This window comes from Mercenaria mercenaria, chromosome 8, assembly GCF_021730395.1.
Source record: "Mercenaria mercenaria strain notata chromosome 8, MADL_Memer_1, whole genome shotgun sequence".
NCBI classification, from domain to species: Eukaryota; Metazoa; Mollusca; class Bivalvia; order Venerida; family Veneridae; genus Mercenaria; species Mercenaria mercenaria.
Window position 1 is genome coordinate 59,131,659 of NC_069368.1, and position 27,913 is coordinate 59,159,571.

General features: G+C 36.3%; 1 protein-coding gene across 1 annotated transcript; it reads left to right on the plus strand.

Moving 5' to 3' along the window:
* The first annotated feature begins 19,105 nt into the window (after window positions 1-19,105).
* On the plus strand, window positions 19,106-24,916 carry LOC123565715 (uncharacterized). The gene is made up of 3 exons (XM_045359519.2): window positions 19,106-19,180; window positions 23,867-23,949; window positions 24,578-24,916. Exons 1-3 carry the CDS (start codon window positions 19,156-19,158, stop codon window positions 24,785-24,787), a joined length of 318 nt encoding a protein of 105 aa, XP_045215454.2. The 5' UTR covers window positions 19,106-19,155; the 3' UTR covers window positions 24,788-24,916.
* Window positions 24,917-27,913: the final 2,997 nt, after the last annotated feature.

Genomic DNA, 27,913 nt, shown 5'->3' on the forward strand with positions numbered 1-27,913 from the left:
GATGTAATATTTCCAACGAGGTAAAATGTTATAAAGGGTGCTCATCAGTGAGGAAAAGTTTGATTCTACATATACAACAAGCAACTTTTCTTTTTATTTCGTGTTTTGACTAAATTTACCCATGTTATAGTATTATACCAATGTAATTAATATTTCTTATTTTTCACTGTGATAATTACCAAATATATTCACTCTAATATTTCAATATTTCACTAATATTCATTTTATGTAATAAAAATTCATATTTTCGTTTAACGTCATTCATTTTTTGTATATTTTTCCGCACCAGTTACTTTAACATTAGCGTGTTAAATTCTAATGATATCCACTGATTTAGTTAAAGTTTCATTTCCACACCAGACAGTATGTGGTCTCTCGAGTATTTTCCCAATAAACCTCTGTAATTACCAATTAATGCTTATTAATTGGAAACGTATTGATAGTTTCCATAGAGAGAAGAAACTTGGAATGAAAAATGCATTAAAATGAAATATCGATCTATTGCTGTATCACTAGAGATGCTATGTACATAAACATATCTACAAGTCAATAATGTAGAATAGTAAAACTAGTGTCGCTAATATCTGTCAATTTTACAGGTGTTCCGTATTTAATAGGTATTAGGAACTTTAAAAATTCGAAATGGTATTTCTAAACGTTTCAAAAATGTATGTAGTCGACTTATATGTGGTCAAAAAAACTCATTTCTTTCTGATCGTCAAACATTTAAATAACAAAGCAATTCTTTTAAGATAGAAAATATGCCGAAACCGTATGTTACCAGATAATTAAACACTTCTTGACAAATTAATTTATGATAATCATCATATACAGTAATGCGTATGTAAAAGACATAGGTATGAAGATGATACGAAGTATTGTTAAATGAAATTAGCTTCGTTGGATAGAAAATCGTTGACCACTAGAAATATTTACAGAACGTTAACAAAAACATAAAGATGATCCATTGATTTTTCATCGGGTGTTTATTTGTTCATAATTTCAAAAGCAAGTGTTTCAGACATGTTGCATTGCCAATATTCATATGTCAATATTGTAATACCACATAAATACCTCGAGAAATATAGTTAGGACAAATTCTGTGATGGCTTCATTTCTATGCACTAACACTGTGATTGGTTGCCCTAAACTATTTACAACAGCGTCCATTTACTACAGAACAATAGTTCTGCGTGTACCCAAATAAAGTAAAATATTTATTTGACACGTATTGGTAACCATTTTGAGAGATGTTCCTGTCATTGCCATAATATATGTGTAACCACCAATGCATTTACAAAAGAAAACACTAAAATAGAACGATTTGAAAGGAATGGAAACTTAACTACTCTTGATGAGAAAGCCGTCGTTCAGACATTTATAACACTGCAAGATTTATCGGACTGCTAAATAAAATGACAAAGCATTGCGAAGTCTGCAGGACCAGAATGCCTTTGTTGATGTGAATCCCACTTTTTTCTTATGGCACAAATTATCCTAGTTTCTTGTTAATTACTATTTTTGTCAAACGTTTTCTCAAATATTTGTCAAATGTTTAAATTTTGATCAACAAAGTAGAAAATATTAATGATTTCATTGTTTTATTACCTCCCTTTATAGCTTTGACCAGCAAAACAAAAACTTTCAGACAGGATATTTCGTATATATCTTTGAAATTAAGATGACTAGACTGAGTGCAACTTTGAAAAAGGATAATAATGTGCTTCTGGTGCCGAAAGGTCTAGAGGCAGTGAAAGCAAATTAAATAGATAAGTGTGACAGATGACAATCACTATATGGTTCTCTGGTCTTTGGAATTTGGTGAAGAAAACACACACTGAAAATTGAAGCAGATTGGAAGTATTTATAAGATCTGTTTAAAATGATTCTAGTTTAACCTTCAGCGGCCCCTGAAAAGGGGCTCACACCCGAGTCATTTGCATAACAATTGGAGAGAACCTTATAATAATGCTAAAAACCAAGTTTGATAAAGATGCATACAGCAGTTTATGAGAAAAGGTTGTTTTAAGGTATTTCATATATTTAGCTCTAGTGGCCCCTTAAAGGGTATCGAGTGCTTCCATTTGAACTAAAAGATCAAACAAGCTGTTCATCGGAAGCAATTTAGTAAAACTGGAAAATATATTTAGTAAGTTTTTCATACAATTTATAATAAAGGGATATGATTAGACTTATTTTTGAAAAGTAAGTACACAAGTTAGAATATTTATAATTGGGTTCTAATTCTATATTATGGGTTCGTCTGTTGCCAAAACATTTATGAAAGTGAAAAACGTCATAACATGTTGTTTAAATATGACTGATAACCTTTAAGAAACAATCAAGATCCTTGACATAAAGTAACGAGAAAACCCTTAACAGTTTAATCGATTTGCAGCTCTGTCTCAATGTTTATTTTCATTCTGGCCATAGTTTAAGCATGTCACAAGCTACGCGTTAGCAATTCTACATCTAAATTGCCTTAATGAAATTATAGTTCAATTTTTCTACAGCGTTATTACAAAATAATTGGACTGACAGAAAGCAATCAAGAAGTGTTCTGCGAAGTAAAGTCAATATATTTTGCAGCTCTGCTAGCATAGAATCCTAAAGCCTCTAACCGAGACATTCTTTGAAAGAAAAGCACGTAACCACGCAAGGCAAAGTAATATCCTCAAAAGAGATGTAATAAAAATTAGGCCAAAGTTTCAGAACGATCCCGTCAGAAATACATAATTATCTAGCTTAACAAGTTTTGAGGATTGCTATTAGACATATGATATTTAATTACTGTGTGTCGCGAAATTTAACCATAACGTGATTCTCAAATTTTCTATGTAAAATTGAAATCTATTCGGATTTACGCCGAAACAGGATCATGTTACTGTTATTTTCAATGCGATGTTTCCTTGTTTGCTTGTCGTAACAAAGCTAACAGATACTCCTTGCAAAAAATGACGGTCCATATATTGTGCTAATGACTGGTCAATAATTCAAATCGTGTTTGCTTAAGGTAAAACTGAACAACTAATGGGCATGTAATGTGTTTCCTAACCGGTTTCGTTAGGAAAGTACAACTGTCACAGACACAAAGTATTGTCCTGTCTCTGGGGCCTCCGTGGCGAGTAGTTAAGGTCGCTGACTTCAAATCATTTGCCCCTCATCGAGATGGGTTCGAGCCTCAATCGGGGTGTTGAATTCTTCATGTGAGGAAACCATCCAACTGGCTAACGGAAGGTCGGTGGTTCTACCCAGGTGCCATCACGTGATGAAATAATGCACGGAAGGGTACCTGGGATCTTCCTCCACTATCAAAGCTGAAATGTCGCCATTTGACCTATAATTGTGTCGGTGCGACGTAAAACCCAACAAAATAAATAAATAAATTGTCCTGTCTACAGATTACACAGTTACATCAAAATTGTGCCATGACGAATGTTATCATTAATTATTTGGTTGTTTAGTGATCCTCCGCGGAAATATGTGGCGTCAGTATGTTAAATGAGGTGCGAGGCGTCAGCCGAGTCCCAATATTTATCAGACTCATCCCACACATTTCGACACTAACAAGTCCTATAATTGATTGAATTTATCTACTACTTATTTATAGCCTAGATTGTCACGCATCAACAAACGGTACTTTATGATTCGGTTTCAATGCCAGTTAATTCTACTACTGCAGGAGTAGATATTCCCTCTGTCATTTTAAGGATGACTACCCGTAAAAGGCCTCAGTTTCACCAAAAGCGTACATACATCTTGATAATGTAAGCTTTGAAAATGTCAAACGATAGAAATAAGGTACATATTGACAAGTTACATAGTGACAGAACTTCTCAAAAAATCCCTTTAGACTACCTCCCCTGATAATTTTGGTTTTCAGAAGATATCTCCCCTGAAAACTAGAAAAAAAAATTTTTCTCCTTTTCCCTACAGGGAATTTTAGATTTCTTTTTTATATTTGTATCAGAATCATATAATGCAGCGTTGTACCGCAAACTTTTATCGAAACTCAAGCTCAGATTCTCATAATCAAAGAAATTATATATTTCCCGTAGGCATCAATGTTAACCTCAACACCTATTATCTCCCCAAAAAATGATAAAATTCGAAAAATCTCTCGGTTAAACGTTTTTAATTTTGAATGCCTTTAAAGTGATCAAGTTTCATTTAGATATTACCATCCAGTTACAAGATATGAAATATGGCTACAACACCATGTTATCCTTAATAGGAATTTAAACCACAACGTGCTCCCTGATATAGCAGATTCTGGGAGAGACTTTGGGAAATAATCTTTGCGATTTCCCCCTACTTCCTGAACAAGGAACTGGATACTAAGAAGTACTGTAACTTCTTTCCCGCATTTTTTTTTTCTTTCTTTTAAAAGGCCAGGCGCATGAAAGTATGCATGGTGCCATTAATCCAGATATAATGTGATTTTAAGAGATTTTCCTAAATTTCTACCGTTCATTTTTAATGTCCTTATAAATTTATATTCAATTTTTGAAATTTCTAAATTTCAAAGCTTCCCGAAATAGAAACATAACTTCCCAATAGAGAAAATGAGATATATTATTAACATCAAATTGCAGGGAGAGTTGGCTTACTGATTACAGATGTATTATGATATTATGCAAATTTGATATAAACAAAGTTCCACAATGTAAAGAAGCTATCTAGAACATTTTATTTGTTAACTGCCATAACTCTTCTGGGTGCATCCTTACAATACACAAGCTTCATCTGATACTGATAATGTCTACCATCTGTGACTAAAATCTGATAAACTGTTGACACTTATTGTAAACATTTTTCAAAACTGTCGTTGTGAAAGAAAATTCGGTATAAAAGCAATTTATTTTGATGGCAATATACAACGCTCGCGTATATGGGAAAGGTTCCATTGTCCTGTGGAAGAACGAAGCGTGTGCGTGTCTGTAAATGCCTTGTAGGTATATAAGTTTGCATTAGCAAGCTACAACGAAAGTATAATATTGCAATTGATCGATATTTCAATCTATTGGATTTTTCATTCCCAGCGTCTTCTCACTATGGGAACTCTGTCATTACTATTCCAAAGTATAGAGGTTAATGGATGAATACGGCTTTAAGTGCTATAAATGTTCTGTTTTCTGTGAATGTAATAAGGATAGATATTCAATGTCTACATATTAACAAGCTGAATATAAAGGTCTTGACCTCGAATCGATTTATTGATACTTGATACGCTAACTGTGACAATTCAGAACTGGACTGGAAAAAAGGTTTGATAATTTAATGTTTATATTAGTAAACATGTCATCTAAGAAATCTGTGCGTTGATATTTCAAACGGAGCTTATCATAAAGATGCAACCTTTCGATTTTCTTTCTGTTTGTTTTCCTGCTGCAGCAGTGCTGAGCGTAAAGTCAAATTGTTTTGATTAACTGTGTGAAATATCAAAATAAAAATTTGTGAAGTGACAGACACGAAAACCCCTGAAAAATGTCTAACGATGTCGGTTTGGAGCAATAGATATTGAATTTATAATTGATCGTGCTTTATGCGGACAAAAGAAGTCAGATTGCAATAAAAAGCATGTAGAGGGAAAGTTAGGATGCAAAGTGTATGTACATGCGAAAACTTTATATTTCAAGATCCCATGAAGTATAACAGCAAGGGGAATGACAAAATGTGTTGCACACTATACAAGAGGGACATTGTAAAAGTCCAATGCTAGAGATTAATACACGCAGGAATCTTTCAAAACATTTTCCAAAGATATTAATTTTTGTCCTAGCTACACTGCATCATTAAAAATCAATTTAACACAACTGTATTTTGTAAACTTGGACTGTGAAAATTGTTTAATATTCTCTTTCGATTAGAGAACCCATGTAAAACACGTTCAACGTTCATAGTTATATTTGCAATTATTTGATAAAGAAATAGGTAAAAGATGCGCCGTGTACTAAGGCGAAGTTTTGATTCGAGACGAGCAAGTACTGTGGTCGAAAAATCAGTATCGGGAAGAAAAAGATCTGTGCCAACCTTGTCAGGTGTACCTAAGGAATATGTTACCGAAAGGAGGGGTTCTTACCAAGGACCAAGTCACGTGACATATAGGACAAAATCAGATTCGAAATTGAGTTTTAGAAATAGTTTTATCCTTTACGGTACAGGAGTTAATTACAAAAGAGTGTTTCGAATCTTACTGGTTATGCTAGTGTTGCTTATTGTAGCCGTACTTATTTCTCTTTATAGGCTGTTCACCTGAGATTTGTCCCTCCATTCTCGGTCCACTTGTGATAAAACAGTGTGTAACATTTAGATGATATTTCGCATGCATGCAATGCACTCTCACTTAAGATATTATTTGTGCAGGTACATAGTAAATTATTCCTTTTGTAACAGGTTTTCCTCGTATATTTAACAATTTTATTTTAAAAATGTGTACCATCTATTCTTCAAATGTAAAAGATTGTCTTTTTGACTGACATATGTTACAGTATCTATCAAACAGTTCTGTAAAACCAGTATCTATAGGAAATACAATGCCTGGAAGGCGTCTACATTACAAATATATATATTCTACACCTGCTTAAGATTTAATTGCAATTTCAACACTTGTCAATCCTGATTGGGGGAAATCTGAACTTAACGGACGTACCCACCACAGTGTGATAATCCCTTTTTGTCTAACGAACATGCTCTCCACTGGGTCATTATATGTATCTGTCTAAAAAACTTGCTCATCACATTTCGATAATCTGTATCTATCTAACAGACATGCTCTCCACATCGCGATAATTTGTATCTAACAGACGTACTCCCCGCAGTGCGATAATCTGTATCTATCTAACAGACGTACTCCCCGCAGTGCGATAATCTGTATCTATCTAACAGACGTAGTCCCCGCAGTGCGATAATTTGTATCTATCTAACAGACGTACTCCCCGCAGTGCGATAACCTGTATCTATCTAACAGACGTACTCCCCACAGTGCGATAATCTGTATCTATCTAATAGACATGCTTTCCGCACTGCGGCTAACTACCTACCTACCTACCTATCCACAGTGCGATAATCTGTATCTATCTAAAACCCCAGGCACACATACGGCGCAGATAGCTACGTCTGGCCGCGGATAGAAACGTAGTAATCCGTATCGATCCGTACCTGAGCCGCACGGATTGGTACGGATTGATACGGATTACTACTTTAAGATACGGCTTTTGTACGGATCGATACGGAGGACTACGTTTCTCTCCGTGGCTAAACGTAGCTATCCGCGCCGTATGTGTGACTGTGGTATAACAGACGTACTCCCACAGTGCGATATTCTGATTTTTTCCCATTTGGACCCAACAAACGTCCTCCCTATTGTGTGATAATCTGTATCTATCTAGCAAATGTTCTATCCACAGTGTTATTATATAAAGATTGATAATTTACAGGTTTATCAGTTTACGGTACCAACTCGACTAAAAAAACTAGCAATGAGTTTTAGGATTAATTAGTACATTGTGTAAACATACCTTATATTCAAAAAGACACTAAATCTCAGCTAAATTTGATAATGAAATTTACTGTCACTTACATCTCTAATTAAATGTTAAGTTTTCAAGTGGAAGACCAATTTAAGTTGAAACTTATCTGGAACCGAAAATGTTTTGTGAATACGGTGTCTGTTCTGTTTTTAAGAACATTGTCCATGTTAAACAAATCTGGAACTGAAACCCTTAAGCACGTTATTTAGTTAACACAGTATACCATCAATTCATTGCACAGTGTAAATTGCTGCTGTCGAATTTGTGCTTTGTTATGTAATTTGCATTAATTTGTTACGGAAAAAATATGAAATATGACAATGTCAACTGATTTAATAGCCAAAGTGACTTAAGAATGATGTAACTAAAGCACTTTTGCCTGATATTAATCTTTACCGAGAGATTTTTCCACATGCAATCTCGGAAGAGATTTGTAAGTTTATGGAAATGGACAAATGTTAGCAAAACATGTAGCATTGATCGTCCTTGTGAAATTCTTAAGTAAAAATAAAGCTGTAAAACAAGACATCATTGTGATGTTTGCATCCTAGCTACCTCTTTTCTGATAGTTTTAGAATAATACCATATAGGTTATCTTTTCATTGTATATCCCTAAATGATTATACATGTGTTATTAGTCAAAACAAGAAGACACAGTCTGTATGAGATATTACTGACATACATGATGACTCTTTCAAGAATATGAGACATACACAACTACAGGATGGTCCAGTAGTCTAGTGACACGCTTGACTGTCAATCCAGAGGTCTGTGGTTAGATTCCCTGTCCAGGCACTGGACATTTCTGAGGCACTCCGGAGTGTCTCTCTATTAATGAAGAGGCAAGTACTGGTTCTTCCAAGGAAAGAAGCTTTGCATATACATGTATCGGTGCTATACATCTGGCATATTTAATTAAGAACCAGTCTGTCTATTCAGAGCTAGGCTTAGTCAGCCGGACATGACTGTATCTATAAGATTTCTATTTCTCTTTATTGGGGGTGGGGGGGAGGGGGCTTTCTCTCGCTCTGTTCCTCTGGTCAGGTCGCTCTCTGTCTGTACTAGTAGAGCATAAAATTGGCGCCCTGAGCGGCAGTCTTAGTGACATTGTGTAGAGTACCTTTCGTTAAACATTAAAAGGGTGCTGCATTAATATATATAAATCTGTAAGTGAATATTCTCAAGAAATCGAAGCAACGGATTTTTTTCTAATTTCTATTGTAACACAGTAGTAACAAATATGCTTATTGTTTTTAATTACATGATTTTGTTTCAATCGTATTTGAGATCAGTCACATCATTTTTTTTTTCTCATACAAGTTATACTTTGTTTCTTGGGTGAATATTTTTGTAGGATACATACTTGATAAAAAAAAGACATACATATTAAACTCTCATCAGATGTCGTTTCTGTGAAGTAATATTCCGCGTATATAGCATAATACATTTAAATACATTGTATAATAAAACATGTCATCAGGGGTCAGATCCTGTGGAAGCATATCATGCAACCATGGAAACTTACAGCACTTTACCTTTGAGTCTGTGCTTTCAAGAAAGGTAATGAAATTATACGCAACACTCCTTGCGCCAACCTAGTGCCTGCATAAGGATAAATGTATTATCTATTAATGTTGAAAGCATTCTATGATCCCAAAGAACAAGAAATCGTGCTAACAAATACAGCAAGTTCTGTTTTGTAATGTGGTATTACTAATTAAATATAATGGCCGCCAATTTTAATTTGCCGAGGACAATAATTAGCAAAAACGTCAAGTACTTCTACAAAGGCTTTGAACTTTAAAATGGTACTGAATGATAGCCCATATCTACCATATAGCAACCAACAACTTTCATCATTCTAGTCTTATTATTTTAATAGACATTGCTATTATGATATTCTATTTCCCATGGGAAATGGCCGATTTCCTATGGGAAACGGTCATTTCCCATGGGAAAATGGCTTACGAACAAGCATGCACACAAATGTTTCTAATTGAATATAATTCTGTTCTCAAACTGTTCAGAAATCCAAAATAATATATCATTTGTATGGTTTCTGTTAACATTAGAAATGTATTTCAGCGAGAAAAAAAGATGCACCATTTCATATGTGACTGCACCACAAGAAAAATGTAAGATTTAGTGTGCACGAAAGGAAGGTAATGATATTTTACAACAATTTTTTCAAGGTTTTGTACGGTCGACACATCGTCGTAGTTGATATCAGACTTGTAAATGTACACATCCTGAGATGAATCTCCCAAGCGACATAGTTTATCCATATCCAAAGCGGCATAGTGTATCAAGCTCCCAAGCGGCATAGTGTATTCATCTCCCAAGCGACATAGTGTATCCATCTACCAAGCGACATATTGTATCCATCTACCAAGCGACATAGTGTATCTCTCTCCCAAGTGACATAGTGTATCCATATCCAAAGCGGCATAGTGTATCAAGCTCCCAAGCGGCATAGTGTATTCATCTCCCAAGCGACATAGTGTATCCATCTACCAAGCGACATATTGTATCCATCTACCAAGCGACATAGTGTATCTCTCTCCCAAGCGACATAGTTTATCCATATCCAAAGCGGCATAGTGTATCAAGCTCCCAAGCGGCATAGTGTATTCATCTCCAAAGCGACACAGTGTATCCATCTACTAAGCGACATATTGTATCCATCTACCAAGCGACATAGTGTATCTCTCTCCCAAGTGACATAGTGTATTCATCTCCCAAGCGACATAGTGTATCCATCTCCCAAGCAACATAGTGTATCCATCTCCCAAGCAACATAGTGTATCCATCTCCCAAGCGACATAGTGTATCCATCTCCCAAACGGCATAGTGTATCCATCTCCCAAGCAACATAGTTATCCATCTCCCAAGCGACATAGTGAATCCATCTGCCAAGCGACAAAGTGTATCTCTCTCCCAAGCGACATCGTGTATCCATTACCGAGCGACATAGTGTATTCATTCCCGAGTGACTTAGTGTATCCATCTCCCAAACAACATAGTTTATCAATCTCCCAAGTGACACATTGTATCCATTTTCGAGCGACATAGTGTATCGATTCCTGAGCCAAATACTGTATCCATTTACGGGCGACATAATTTAATCATTCCCGAGTGACATAGTGTATCAATATCCAAAGCGACATAGTGTATCCTTTTCCTAGCGACATAGTGTATCCATCTCCCAAACAACATAGTGTATCCATCTAAGCGACATAGTGTATCCATTCCCTAGTGTATCCACTCCCGGGCGACACGGTGTGTCCATTCCAGACTGACATAGTGTATTCATCTCCAAAGCGACTGATTATGCATTAATCGACTAAACGGCATAGTGTATCCATTCTTGATCGAGATAGTTTATCCATTCCCGAGCTGCATAGTTTATCCATTCCCGAGCGACATAGTGTATCCATTTCCCGAGCGGCATAGTATATCCATTCCCGAGCGACATAGTGTATCCATCTCCCAAGCAACATAGTGTATCCATCTCTCAAGCGACATAATATATCCATTCCCGAGCGACATAGTGTATCCATCTCTCAAGCGACATAGTGTATCCATCTCCCAAGTGACATAGAGTATCAATCTCCCAAGCGACATAATGTATTCATTCCCGAGCGACAAAGTGTATCCATTCCCGAGCGACATAGTGTATCCATCTCCCAAACAACATAGTGTACCCATCTTCCAAGCGAAATAGTGTTTCCATCACCAAAGCGACATAATATATCCATTCACGGGCGGCATAATTTATCCATTCCTGAACAACATAGAGACTCCATCTCTCAAGCGACATCGTTTATCCATCCCCCAAGCGACATTGTGTATGCATCTCCCATGAGACATAGAGTATCCATTCCCGAGCGACATAGCGTATCCATTCCCAAGCGACATAGTGTATTCATTCGCGAGCGATATAATGCATCCATCTCCTAAGGGACATTGTGTATCCATCTCTTAAGCGACATAGTGTATCCATTCACGAGCGACAACGTGTATTCAACTCCCTTCAATCTCTCAAGCGATATAGTGTATCGATCTCCCAAGCGATATACACTAGCGACATAGAGTATGCATCTCCCAAGAGACATAGAATAGAGTATCAATTCCAGAGCAACATAGAGTATCCATTCCCGAGTGACATAGTGTATTCATTCGGGAGCGACATAATGTATCCACCACCAAAGCGATATTGTGTATCCATCTCTTAAGCGACATAGTGTATCCATTCCCGAGCGACAAAGTGTATCCATCTCCCTTCGATCTCTCAAGCGACATAGTGTATCCATTCCCCAGCGACATAGTGTATCCATCTCCCAAGCGACATACTATTTTTGTTTAACATCTACAACATCTTCTAGAAATTTTAAGCAATTTTAGCGCATTTTCTACACACTTCCGTCAAAATAAGCTTGCAAACGGAATCAAGAAATGCATACGTTTGCCTTTCTCTTAATGGCTTGCCTGATATTGCAACTTTGATTATCTTATATGTGTATGTCAATATATCAGTTTGTCGATAATGCTTAAAGAGTGATACAGCTTTCATAAAGTTCAGTTCTTATTCAGTGAATCCAAATGAAGTTGCATCTAAATGATTTGTATTATTGTAAAGATTACTTCAATCAGTTTATCAAATTTTAAATTTCCCGGGGGCCATCTTACTATATGGAAACTCGCGTTATCACTGTTCAATTGGAAAAAGTGGATAAAGAACTTTAATATACGATTGCGAAAATTCAAATAAACTTCGAAAGCAACAGCGAACATAGTTTATTATTTAGATTAGAACGTTGGCGATAGATTTCTAAATAGTGATTACTATGAATAAGGTATAAATATTATTGCAAATGAAAAGACGAGCTGTGACGTTGCGCGGACAACCTGGATATAATTTGGTTAAAGCTGCTGTCACACATACGGATATGTCCGTGCGTTGAGGTACGGTGCGGATGGGATTGGTCTGTGAGGGCCTGACACGGATAAGTACGAAGCAGTACGTCCTAATTATATAGTACGGGGAAAATGGTGAGAAATACCCCAGTCACACATACGGCGAGGATAGCTACGTCTAGCTACGGATAGAAACGTAGTTATCCGTATCGATCCGTACCTGGGCCGTACCTAAAAGTATTATTCCGTATCAATCCGTACCAATCCGTACGGCTCAGGTACTCATCGATACGGATTACTACGTTTCTATCCGTGGCTAGACGTAGCTATCCGCGCCGTATGTGTGACTGGGGTAAAACGGGGAACAAAAAATACAGGACGCGAATAAGTGCTACGTTGAACTACGTTTACTGCGCCTTGCAACTTGCCTAGCGCATGTACGGGTATGCGGTGAACTACGTTGAACTACGCTTATGTACGGGCAGCCTCGGATAACTACGTTCGGCTTCGGGTCAATACGGCAAGGTACGTTTCAGTACGGATTTTATAACTATGTTTTAGTACGTTTAACTACGGGTGAATAAGTTTCAACCAAATTGGACTTAAAGTCACGCTCAAATGGCTACGGATCGCTCAAACTTTTGTGCATGTTCAAAACTTGCAAGTTTGGGATAAGTCTTGAATATGTTTATACCAAATGTTGGTACGGATTGATACGGATTACTACTTTGAGGTACGTCTCAGGTACGGATCGATACGGATTACTACGCTAGACGTAGCTACCCGCGCCGTATGTTTGACTGGGGTTTTAAACTATTAAAAGCACAAAAAATAGAAAATCTGTTTGTTTCAGTGTAAGATGGAAATATATTTCACTCGTAATAATTTATCTTTTGCATATAGTGTTCACTCGGTAAAAACATATTTCGATCTTACACTGAAATAAACTAAAAAATAATTTAGAGTTTAGTGGTAGGTACATGTATATGTTTATAAGTCGGGAGTTTAAGAATCTGACCTCATTAACACAGTCATTACTCAGTTGGACATTACAAATCATGATCATGTCTTAATAAATTCTTTGTAACGAGATATAAGGTCATTACTGCGAATAATTTATTTAGAAACTACGATATTTTGTAATTATGTAGCGACTACGCGTTAATTATCTCGAAAGGAAAGAAAATTGACGGTCTCGAGAAAATTATCTGGTCAGATCTACATAGTGCTTATGTATTTCATTATCATGAGATAAAAGAAACGTATACATTTGTCATGACTCCTCTGAGCATCCGTTATAAGGCTAAGAATGGTACAAAAGCACTAGTCTAAAAGTGATTAGAATCCGAAATATGATACACTTTATTGACTGAGCCTATGTACAGGGATGGGGGGGTGCGGTCATGGCTGTTTGTTACAATAAGGCTGTAACTATTATCATTGTTCATTTATGATATTGTAATAACAGTTACTATTATTTTTTATTATTATGTACAACGCCATTGAAAATATCATTTATATAAAAGGCGTTTAATCAAATTGTTCAGTTTCAGTTTTGTGATTGCATATGTCATGTTTTGTTATTTTCCTACATATCTGCGATGTGTCACATGTTTAATTGTAAAGCGCCTTTGAACGTATATTACATATGAAAAGGGCGCTCAACAAATCTGGTATAATAAATAATAATGATAATTTTCATTAGCTTGACCTTGTACTCAAATGAAATGTCGTAAGATCGGTAATGAACTACATCTGGTGTATTTTGCCGGCGTTGCCTCAAATATCCACGCAATAATTGAATATATCGCAATTTAAAATGTTCTAAGGTCCACCTTCATCAAGTTTCAGTAATTTGACTTGTTAAGAACTTAAAGTAAATAAATAAAGGTTCATTATTTATGTCTCGGCGCGAATTATACGAAAATGAGAGAAATAAACAGGAAAGAATAGCTTTGAACAGAAAATACTAGCAAATTTACAGATTGTTTCGCTAGAAACTTAAGAGTCATAAGCAACGCACGTTTAATCTGGACACACTTTTTGGACAGTTTTGGACGATGAAATAGAACAAAAGTTTTTTACATATGGAACCCACAAGCATCACACTGCATAGACTACTGCGTCCTAAGACTCGTGCCGTGTAGCGGCTGTAAAATAAATTCCTGTACATAGACTTGGTGCTTTTATTTCTTGGTTCTTTTGGATCTTGGTGTCCATTCATTTTTACTATTTATAGAATTATGCTAAATCCGATGCTAGAGGGAGTGATGAGTGATGCACATTTTATAACCTTCAGTAATGAACAGGCTCAGTCAAATCGAATTTGCTGTTGTTTGTTTGTTTTGTTTTGTGTTTTTTGCTGTTTTTTTCCTTGTTTTTTTTCTCTTTTTTTTTTGCATCGCTGTTTTCTATGCTTCCAAATGATCTATCTGTAAATTTTATTGATACGGGGTGTGAGGTTGTTTGGTGGGATGGGGGGAGGTTGCCTTATTAATTTCTATGAGGTACATTTGGGACTAATTTGTGTAACATAATTTGGTATATTAACATGTCCCGTCCGTTTGATCAACACGATTCAGGATGTATCTGCAAAACACTAAGTATGTAAACAAACCCTTTTATTATTATTTTTAATTCAATCCAAATAATAAAGGCCCAAACGTAATCTTTTGCTAAAATAATATAACAAGAGTGCCAGAATGTCCCAATATACGCCCGTCATAGCAAATTTCTTTATACCCCAGTCACACATACGGCGCGGAGAGCTACGTCTAGCCACGGATAAACACGTAGTAATCCGTATCGATCCGTACTTGAAACGTACCTTTAAGTAGTAACCCGTATCAATTCGTACCAGTCCGTACGGCTCAGGTACGGATCGATACGAATTACTACGTTTCTATCCGTAGCTAAACGTAGCTATCCGCGCCGTATGTGTGACTGTGGTATTACACTAGCACAAAGGTAGATACCTTAAAATACATCTTAAATTTGAAAGTAACACCTATGTTGTACCACAGAAAAGTCTTGATTTTTCCCTATGGTCAATTATAAAAAAAAAAGTTACAATATAAGTTATTCATAGTAACAACTAAGGGAAGTTAATCTTAAAAAATAAAATCCCCCAAAAAATCTAAGTCCACACAAAAATCCTTACCAGGTAGAGAAAGGTCAAAGTACACCTCAAAATTGGATGTAACATGTATGTTGTACTACAGAAAAGTAGTCTCGACTTTTCCCTACGACTAGTAATGAAAAAAAGTACAATATAAAGAATTTTAATAGCAAGAAAGGGAAGTAATTCTAAAGAAGGGACCTGCGCATGACACTCCGACTCATGATGATGTACAATTGTGCCAAGTTACATCAAAATCCCTCCATGCATGAAGAAGAAATGCTCCGGACAAAGTAATTCTTGCATCTGACATTTGGCCTCTAAGTGTGACCTTGGCCTTAGACCTAGGGACCTGACTCTTATGCGTGACACTCCGTCCCATGATGGTGAACATTTGTGCCAAGTTATATCAAAATCCCTCCATGCATGGAGAAGAAACGCTCCGGACAAAGTTTTCATTCTTGTATCATTTGACTTCTGAGTGTGACCTTGCCCTTAGACCTAGAGACCTGGTTCTTGCGCAAGAAACTCCTTCTTATGATGGTGAACAACTGTGCTAAGTTTCATTAAAATCCCTCTATGCCTGAAGAAGAAATGCTCCGGTCAAAGTCTGTGGACGCCGCCCGCCCGCCCATACACCGCCAGGGGCGTTCCCATAATACGTCCCGTTTTTCAAACGGGCATATAAAAATGCACATACTGCCATAAAATACCTTAAAAAAAGACACTTGTCTTAATCTTACCATATACATATATACGTAAGTTATGATTTTAAAAGTAAAACTTTTTTAGTTTGATCAGTAGTCAGAAATACAATGTTTACTTCAATAAAGATTGCTGCTATTGAAATGACTTGTTATCGCTTTCTTAAAGTTAATTAAACCAATGCAGTTTATTAAAGAAATTAAAATATTTAACTGTATTGGGATGAGGAAGCCAATGTAGGGAAACACGTGGCCTGTAATCATAATGATGCGCAACACGGATAAATGGCGGTTAATGAGCAAAATTTCATTTACACAGAACCGGATTTAAAAAGACAAAATCGCAGGCTAAGCAGGACAAAAATCTTCTTTTTTTTTCGACGCCATATCTCCTAATTGCATAGCTTTGCTATTTTTAGATTACCCCAAGATTTTGAATAAGTCTCAAACTTCTTTCAAATAAAATATAATAATGGTGCTTTACACGTATAGTTAATATAGATTTGATGGTTGTTGCTAGTGTATATTAATTTTATGCAGAAAACATATATTGTCTGTCAATAGTTGGCTCTACTTCTTCAAATAATATAGATATTTCTGAAAATGAAAAAATGGTGCATTACACGTAAATATTTCTGTAATATTTGGCGGAGCTTAGATATTTAGTATGTAGCATCGTCTAGTGATCCTGTAAAAATTTTGTTCACAGGGAAAGAATTGGCCCCACCCTGTGTTTTATTTGAATTACAAAGATTTGAACAGAAAAAAAACCTTTAAAAGACTTCCTGTCAAAACCTTCAAGCCCCTCAACTTAGATACTTGACAAGTAGCACTGTGTAGGGGTCCTTTACCAAATCAAATCAGGCCTCTTAGGGTCAAATATTACCCAGCCCAGGGGGCACTTGCTTATATAAAACAAACCCGGGGTCAATATTGCCCTTTCAATGGGATTGACGTAATTCACATTGCTTGTTCTCTAGCATATGCATTTATGAAGTAATCTTAATCAAATATGGACGAACTGTATTACGTAAATGGCGCTAAATTCTCAGTCCAGTTAGATATTTGACCATTTAGTAAACATTCTTGCCATTCTTTTAATTAATCATAATTATTCAAAATTAATTTTAAAATTCACACAGGTTTACGCTCTCGGACAATCATTTTTCTTCACCAATTCTTTGCATAGTCAGAAAAGTTGGAATACAAGATTCAGAGTTACGTGTCCTTGATATAAAATCTCATGTTTCGCTATGTTTAGTTTATATTAATTTATTTTAGCTCGACTGTGATGAAAGCATTAAGCTTATTTGAACCACTCTCGATTGCGCTTCCTGGAAAACCTAGTACTGGCGTCATATGAGAAGTCATGGTCGTGACCCCAGTGGGGCTTGAACCCACTACCCCTGGATTGAGCGGCCGACACCTTAACCACTAGCATCTAAATATTATTAACCCCTTTGATATTTACGTACACCTCGTATAGCGATACGCTCTTTTTCAAGCCAGACTAGTATGTCCAGAGTTGTCTGTCATTGATTAACAAAAAATACCAAATGTCACTGCTATAATAGAAACCCATCATTTTAACCATTTCTAATCATATATACACCACTATAATATCTCTTTAATATGTGATTATTGACTAGACCGTAATATTAGGTCCACAGTTAATGTGCCCTAGATTGAAACAAAATTACATAATTTTTAACTAGGAGAACAATATAGTATATATATCTAGTATCTTCATTTTTGCACCAATCCTAAGACTGGATATACATTTATACATGCTGAGTTTGATTATGAATATGACTTGACAAGTGGTACAAAAATTATGCTCCCTTTATTTATTATAAAAATGATAGAGTTATTTAATTAAGCAGGCAGTTTATAAATCTTGGGATCCTTACGAAACTGGACTTTCTATACGGATTTTAGGCCTAATAACTTCATTTAGAAATAATTCCTACTGTAACTGATTAGTCTGTTATTCTTTAAGACAACTTTGTAAGTGAATTACTAATGTGTTACAGAACTCTCAATCATTTTTGTAATAAATTATGGGAACATGATTTTTATACAAATGTAGGCTACCACTAGTGGCACATCGAAATGTTGCCTCTGAAATTTAGGAATCTGACCAATGACATTTTGGGCAACTGAGTCGGTGACATTTCGAGATTATTATCATATTTTGTATGTTTAAAATCAACGTCTGTGCCGTTGAATTATTTGTTTAAAGAAATTTCTTTATCAACATGATGTCTAGATTTTCTAGATCTATATCTAGGTCTAATTCGGTATTCGGGTCAAGAGAGTAGCCACCAAATTCGACAAGACTATATATATGACTCTTAAGTGGCAAAATGGACTACAGAAATAAATAAAATTATGACCGATTCAAAAAAGAATTCTGCTGTGTTAGATCTATAACGATTTTTAGCATTTTAATAAACCGGAGCAACTTGTGTGTGCTCCAAGTATTTACGACGTATAGGCCCTACATTAGCCAGAGATATTTGAATGTCTGTGAGTATTCTCCTACCCTTGTACCACAGGTGCTAGACACATAATCAAATATTTACTTAATAGGCCTATATATGTATATATTATATGATCTCATATATACATATATGCAGTATAGGCCTATTAAGTAAAATATTTGATGTGTCTAGCACCTGTGCCTTGTACCCTTGAGTGTTTTGATCGTCTATCTTGGGGGTAGATGGAGGAAGGGAGGGATTTGTGTTTACTGCCAGATTCACACATGGAACAGTGTATCAGATTAAAAAAAAATATGACGTCATCGGGAAACACGAACTTTTATGACGTCATCAGTAAATCTATTTATTGCTGAGAGAAGTGCTTGGTCCCTACTGTATTTATGATGGATACACAATTGAGCTCTGGTAAGTTGAAGACATAATAATTATGTTAACTTACTATTATGATACAGGCCTGCTCTGCGAATGCTTGGCGTAAATCGTGCAATTTAATAAGGAATCTATCCTACCGATTTTCGTCAATTCGCGACGAAAATCGAGATCGATCCCTCTACTGTAACATGCGATATATACCGAATGAGATATACTATCGAATAAAAAATGTGTACTTCCGGCACGTGCACAGAGCGTCGGGTTTTTGGAAGAATAAACTTTTTCCTTGTGCCTATTAAACGTCCACATAACTTGTCCGAACCGCAACGTCTTCCACATCAGTACAAATATGGGCATTGTTGTTTTTATTCCAAAATCTACCTTTAAATTGATAAGAGAATTGATATTGCGCGAAGCGACGAAAATCGGGATCGATCCCTCTACAGTAACATGCGATATACCGAATGAGATATTTACTATCGACTTGAAAAATGTCTCCTTCGGTCCGTGCCGTCATTAGACAGTTCTTTTCAAATGTTTAATCATATTTTATTGTATGTATATACATATTCTACAAACACACATACAACAAACATACATAAATTCATCAATGTAAATATACAAAAGGGTTGGGACAGAAGGTAAAACAATTATCGGGAACCCTCAAATGTTTTCAAATGTTATGGGATGAGTTGAAGTCGGATCGATTCCCGATTGAGGCAGTGCCTTATTTCATATTATAATTATTAGAGCTCTATGTTGTTTCTTTTTTTCTCTCAAAGTTCGTAGACAGTCACTTTATCGTACATTTTAAATCTACTTACTGTACCGGCACATCATTTCTTGCGAAATTTAAGTATACTGTAACGCTAAGTATAGGTTATAGATTAGATCATTTATTGAACTTCTAATGCAATTAAGTTTGCCGAAACGGAGCGTAGCCTAAGTTTAAACGCCTTATTTCATTTTACTATTTTTCTAACAGGTTAAGGAAACAAAAAGATCTCTCTGAAGTAAACTAAACCACGCCTTCCTCAGTCTCTTGGAATTCATTGGCTAATGTTATCTTTACTCATGATGGAGAAGTACATGCTTACTACAACTTGATACAAGGTCATTTTAGTGTCAACCTTTTGCAAAACAGTGGTTGATCCAGTGCTGGAAGATTTTAATTTGGTTACTATAAATACAGAGTAGACGGCTCACTTATCGAGTAGTTTGTAGAACAAAAAGTTATATTCTTTTTCAATGAAAATATAATATGCAGGTTTAGCTCGTAATGATCTAACAGTACAATTTAAGCAACTACATGTATAAATAAAACAAGACAAAGTACGTGCACCCTGGTTTATTTTTAGACTAGTAGAGGTAATTGATTGAGAGTGAAAGGTGCAGAAAGGTAAAACTTGAACTATGAAAGTACAGCTTGCATTAAAATGAAGCGAAAAAACACAATTTGATATTTTGATCTATATATTTGGTTCGTTTATTACATAGACACATTAGTTCTTGTATGCAGCCCCTGTTTTGGTAATTGCTCCGCCTCCTTGAATATGGGAAATCTAAAGTAGGCGGAACAATGAATACTCATTAATTTTGAACTACTTCATGAAGTGGATCAAATTCTTCAGTTATGAAATAATATGAAAATAAGTTGGTTACTTTTTTGAAAATCCCTCGCTTGTCATTGGACAAAAAATGTTTGAACTATAAGATTGATTTTTTCTGCACAAAAGTGCGGCTTTAGAAATTAGCAGTAGATGCTCGCTCCATAATCTGATATGGATCTAGCCGATTTAACCAGTTAAAGGATAATTTGGATGGAATGAAAAAAAACGAGTTTGCATTGAATTTGAAGCTACCCAAAGCCCATAAGTAAAATTGTCCGTGATAAATTCTAACCAGCACTGAACTTCGAGCCTGACTAACAGTGACATTCGAACTTGAATAAAATGTTCACTTACTTTTGAAAACTTTGATCTCAGTCATCGAACTAGCCATAAATTCAATGCCAGCTCAAAATTCAGCTTCTTAAAAATTTAAAGATTGATAGATCTATTCGAACTTGCCTGAAATCAAAGGCAGATTAAAATTCAGCTTTTTCTAAGTTTTAAATTTCACCATAGACCTCAGTGAAGAGAATACTTACAGGGGCGTAGGGACGATTTGAGCATTGGGGCGGCGGAGGGGGTGGGTTTGGGAGGGGGTGTCCCCCTCGTATGAACGGGGTACGGGGTTGCCCCGGGAAAATTTTGCATATAGCTAGAGTAAATGGTGCAATCTGGCGACTTCTTGGACTGCTCAGTATCTGTTGAACATACTCGTTTTTTTTTTCGAGTTTTCACCCCTTTTTACAGTTTACTATGTTTAAACACTGTAACGGCGGTACGATGTTAGATACGCACAATGTCTTGCCAGTGTAAAACCAGTGAGTGTCTAAGTAGAGGATCGAGCACAAGACCCTGACTTAAAGGGGTAATCTAATCCTTATAGCATTTAAGTCATTATAAATGGCATTGTAAAGTAAAACGCAATTCACTGTTTTCTTTGAACCATTGAGGGTTGAATGAACGGAGTTCATGGTTCTTTTTACCAAATGATCGATTTGGAAATGCAAAATTGCGAGGCTGATTCGCCTTTTATATTTTTATGTAGAAGCTGTAATACTTCTTAATTTAACTAGATCTGAGGATTTTTCTACATTTTATGCGTTGAATTTAATCATTATGATTGGTGCCTTTGATCTGCAAACAATATGTTTAAGCGTCAAAAATATTAATTTAATATAATATTTTATGTAAAGACATCTAAAGATCCCGATTTGCGTTTGTGTCGGCAGAATTTGAGATACAACATTAATTGCAAGTTTGGCAGTAAACAATTAAAATCGATTAACTTTCATTAATTAATGTATCGCCTATAATCCAAGTCTGCGGGGCGTAAAAATACAGCGACCTTGGTTGTTGCGGATTATCGATTTTGTACAATACCCTGTCACCAAGGTGATCTAGCAAGGTGCCAGTGATATGACAAGATTCTGTGTACATATCAGTCGCCGATGCACTTCATGATAAATGGTAGACCACTGTTTTTATTTTCAATTATATTTTCTAGCCTTTTCAAAAATTTACGAGTTCGGCATTTCGCCGCTCCTCGAAATATTGGGGCGGCGGGCGCCGCCCCTGCCGCCCCAGCTCCTACGCCCTTGACTTACCCCACTAAAGTTACTATCCTGTGCCGAACCATCCTGCGCCGAATATATCCGGTAACCTAGAGCGTTACTTATCTTTTAAAGCATTGCATGGTTTGCGCCTTTGATATTTGTTCATTGTTGGCATGTTTTAAAATATAATAACTGGCGAAATAAAGGGTCACCAGCCGCAGAAAAGGGAATACACCGAGAACTGCCGAGTGGGCTCGATGGCTGATTTTTCTGTGAAATCAATATTGACTTTTGTGGTGACTTTTACGATTGGTCTAATGTTACCATATGGGAAATATTAGGTTACTGTATTTCTGAACTTAACTTTATCCGGCAAGATGAAGAAAATATACCCAGTGAGTGAACAGTAACCTAACATTTTATTTATCATGCAGTCAATAAAATATGTCATTTTTTCCGTTTAAAAAGTAATTCCCTTTCCATACAAAAAATGATGCATTCCGACATTTTCTAAATTCCTCCATCCGTTTCTCCTGCTATTAGTTCCGTTTGGGATATCGCATTTCTATTTTACTCCCTAACTCACTATGCTCAAAACCACGGTGATGAAAGTCCAATCTGACTAAAGTACTTGATCTTCTAAACGAAGATCTGAGAACGACCCATTCACATTCGTCTTCTGTATATTTTGGATTTCCAGTATTGCTATTTTTATTTTATCCAATCAGACGACATGTTCGAATGTCAAAGAGTAAGAAAAATGTGCAGTTATTCCAGGGCTCGAACCCAGGACCCCTCGCTTACAAAGCAAGTGGCCTACCGACTGAGCTAACCGGCTATCTGATACATTATGACATAAGAATTGTAAATATCAAAAGTCAAGGCTACAGGTAGATTTGCAAGATGTTGTAAGTTAGGCTCTGATTGGCTAGCGAAAGGGTCGTCAGAACGAGGCAATGAATAGGTCGTTCTCAGATCCTATGCGTAGCGTAATAGGATATGTACTTTAGTCAGATTGATGAAAGTCGAAACTACGACAGTAATGAAAAAAGAAATGAAACTACGATGAAGAAATCGAAACAATGATGAAGAAAGTCGGAACTAAGATGGTGAAAGTCGAAACTATGAATACGAAAGTCGAATGTATAATTATTTTACCGCGAAGATGAAAACGCGAAACTCATCGCCGCTTATTCATCATATTTCATGTTTCATCATTGCAGTTTCGTGACATCGACTTTCATAATCAATATTTCAGCATCGTACTTTCATCAGCGAATTTTCATGTTTTCAAGTTCCGTGTTATGGGAAAAACGTTGTTCTCCGAACGGAAAACCTTAGATAAACCAGTTGCGATAGAGACAAATTAATCAATAAATTTCGAAATATTTTCTTCATGAATACCTGTTTAAAATTAAACAGTTTATGGGATTTGTCAAAAAACTAGAAAAATATCCAAAGTATTTTACGGGTCAATTTGGTTTGCCCTTCCGATGTCTAACAACAAAACACAGCTTTGTTTCTGTAGGTTTATAATTAAATTATAATTCCGACAGATCTGGAACGTTTGGTGGAGCTAAGAAGACAGTACTGGAAACTCGAAGACGCAAGAAAGAGTCTACAGGCTGATATATCTGAGGTAAGTTGTTGTTTTTATCTGTAAGTAACTAAAAATGATAGTTTTGAAACAAAATGATTCTTTGAGATATAGCCAGTTTTTATTGAGACAAATAGTCGTTCTTACTTCAGTATGTTAAGTATTAAAAACAACTTTCATATTACATTAAGTATAAACAAATGTTTTTTTACAAAATAGAGAGGTTAGCCGAATGTTAGTACATCAACATAAATGATAAATAGTTTTGGTGTATAGTAAAACGTTGCTATCTAGAGTTACGTTCCTGTTGTATACATGTACGCTTCTAAACAGGGGAATCTTGAAATATATAGACGACAACGCATGAGGTACCAATTACTGCCACTGAGAAACACGGAAAATCTCTTTTAATGGGAGACACATCATGAATTGCAAAATGCCGGCATAATAAATGTTGTTAGTTCCCTTGTACTGTACGAGTTAGTACTTTACGACCAATTTTGCCGGGTATCAACCGTATAACCTTAACTCACAAATTCGGGTGAAGTAAACTGCATAACTCGAAAATCAAAAAAAAAAATATTGCAACTTTTAACATTTTTACGGACATATAAACAAAACAGCTAAGCTTTTATACACAAAATATGTATCTTTTGTCTTTCACGAACAGGCTGAGGAACGGCAGGATTCTCCAAAAAGACCCATTACCTGTCTTCTGTGCCCAGGTTTGACTCCTTCAAGACTCCTGGAACATCTTCAAAGTCGGCGTGCGACAGACGCTTGTATTCTAGAATGGACCAGACGCTTAAAGATACTTCGACAAGAATGTGAAATGAAAGAAAAAACGTACGGAGTAACTTTTCTAGGAAAGCGTCGATAGAAACTGTACCCTTGGGAATTTCTGAAAATAATTCGGCGGAAGTCTCGTTTGCTTTTTCTTATAAATGTCATTTCTGTACTTCTTATTTATCCGTTGAATCCTTTGAAAAGTAAATATTTAAAGCAAAAACATGATTATTTCACTCATGTAAACTTACTAAAATCCTTGTACCTGTTCATTTATAAATTGGTATTTCATACAATGCAAATAGGTTTAGACTTTAGGCAATGAGCAACAGATATTACTGTTGATTAATATAAAAAGTAGGTTTCCTGTGGAACTACAATAGTTATACAACAGGGGTGAACCTGACAATAACGAAAGAGCTGATTTCTATTTGTTTTGTCGTTCTCTTGCTCCCCGCCACAACAGAGACGTTGATGTTTTTTTTTCATAAAAAGTAATGTACTCGAAAGAACGGCACATAAAACACGGCAAAATATCGTTAAAATCAGGAAACGTTTAGCGTATTGGAGGGACACAGAACGACACATATACATATGTAGCACTTACTGTGATGACGACTGACAAGTCATTTTAGCTCTTACCATTGGAAATGTGAAGTTTCCAATTCTTTTCTTCTACTAGTTAATTTATCTCGTGCCCATGGGATGAAATAAAGAAATTCAAATGTTCCTTTCAATCTCTCGTACTTCATGCTTCTTTTTTACACGGTGTCATTCTTAAAAGATAATGTGTTTACTATAAACACATTTAAACCATAGGGAGTTCAACATTTTTGTAAACTCGTCAAAATCTAAGTACTATGGTGGCTTGTTCCTGCCATGCCGTGCTGTCGCAGTGGTGCCAACAGTAGAACGACATCACAATAGCATGGTCAATTATATTTGTCGTATGCCCTGCCAGCACGACAACAGGAGGACACGACAAAAGTACGACTACGACACTACAACTTTTTCAGTTGTGTTGGCACCCTATTTTGTCGTGTCCGTTTGCTGGCAGGACGACAACACGAAAACGACATTGTGCCATTTTGTCGTATTTTCTCTCTGGCGAGGGCGCCACGCGCTAACACTATGACAGGACAAAATAACGTTCTGTTGTGTCGTCGCCTTGTGGCTGCTTCTTGGGCGGGGGGCACGCAACAAATTATGTTGTCGTTGTTACACCTTCCGGTTGACATGCGCACTTACATTACAAACACGCAATTTCAGACAGTCGTTTAATACCATAGTGAGCACAGATCGCATCTTTCATATTTCATTTGATGCGGTAGATGAACAAATTGCTTTCCTACTGTTATCAGGGTAACATTTAGGTGGCCATATAGACCTTTCTGCGCATGTCAATCGGAAGGCGAAACAACAATTGATAACTGGTCGTGTCCTTGCGTTGTCGCATGTCGCCCCCGCCAGTTCGACACTACGACAGAGTGCTACTTTATCGTGAACTCGACGCGCACCGGGCAGCGCGAGGACACGACAAGATAGGACGGAAGCACGACAGAAAAAAAATGAAATATTTATTGTGGTCATTCTGGCGGGGGTACCAACACGAAAGTACTGAGTTCTACGCTTCCAAAGGGTCTTGTTCCATATTTTACAGTTTTTAAGTGTCGAGGTGTCAAGGATTGACCGTAGAAAGTATCCCCATACTTACACTTGGTGTTGTTTATGGTCTTTTGGGGTTATGAATTTGGGACTTTATGGGTTGTTGCACATTTCATTACCTGTCATTAACAAAATCAAACCGACTCTGCATTTTTCTTGCTTATATTCTATGCTTTCAATGGATCTTAGTTATACATGTTATGTTTAAAACACTTTGCCCAGTATCTTCTTATACAGTTTTCTCCATGGAAATTAAAGCAGAGTATGTACATGACTACTAATGTTTATTGTATTGAGAGAAAACAAGTTCATTTGCTGCAAGTATATTTTATATTTTTGGAAATTTATTCTTTATTCTACAACAACAAAATTCACCAAGTAGTACTAATATAATGATACCTGTTACGGAATCGATGATTAAAATGTATGTATGGTTCATTACCCATTACAAAGAACCTTTTTTCATTTTAAGGTCACCACATGACGTTCGAGTTTCAAACAGGATGTGGCTCAACGAAAACTATGCTTGATGGAAAATACTGATTTCTTTTGTCTTTTATGTCCCCTTTTTCTGGGGTAAAATGATTATAATGTCAATGTCCGGAGAGGATTTTTCAAAAGGTTAGGCAATACTGTTTCAGTGACGATAAAGGTTATTTTAGACAGGTTGAAAAAAAAATGATGCAGGAAATTACCTTTACGGATGAGTGAATATTCATTTATTGTAACTGCATCTTGAGAAGAATATAGGAAAAATATGGTGAAAATTGTGTTAGGTTGTATTACCAAGCAATTTATTGGTTGACTTCATTCAGAAAGAAAGCATTAACATAGGTCGTGTTGATCAAATACGGCTGCAAAAAATGAAGTCATATTATTGTATTAGCAAATACACATTACCATCCCAAGGTGCATATACAAAGGGGCACCTCAACATCAAGGATACCCCCATTCCGGCATCCGCGGCAAACGGTGGATTCCTTTTCAGGGAATCGTACAAGTCGTTTTCCATACCCCACCACAAGGGACCAAAGTAAGAGTGATCTTGTTAAAAGAATACTTAGAAAGAACATGAAAATAATATATTACCAAGTGTATTTAATCAAATTAACAGTTCTTCGTTAAACGGTATATCAATTTAGCATTAAAAGGGTTTAGTTGTGAAAAGTGTTCAAATTCAAAATTGGAACTGCTATGTAATTCTCACACATTTTCTCTGAAAAATGTTTCCGACATTATTCCATCTCCAGTTGTGAAAATGAACTATTTACCCATATTGTTTCAATAATATGAGCCGTGCCATGAGAAAACCAACATAGTGGGTGTGCGACCAGCATGGATCCAGACCAGCCTGCGCATCCATGCAGTCTGGTCAGGCTCCATGCTGTTCGCTTTTAAAGCCTATTAGAATTGGAGAAACTGTTAGCGAACAGCATGGATCCGCGCAGGCTGGTCTGGATCCATGCTGGTCGCACACCCACTATGTTGGTTTTCTCATGGCACGGCTCATATATTAAAGCTTACATGCCTAATTATTCGTTTTATATCAATGTTA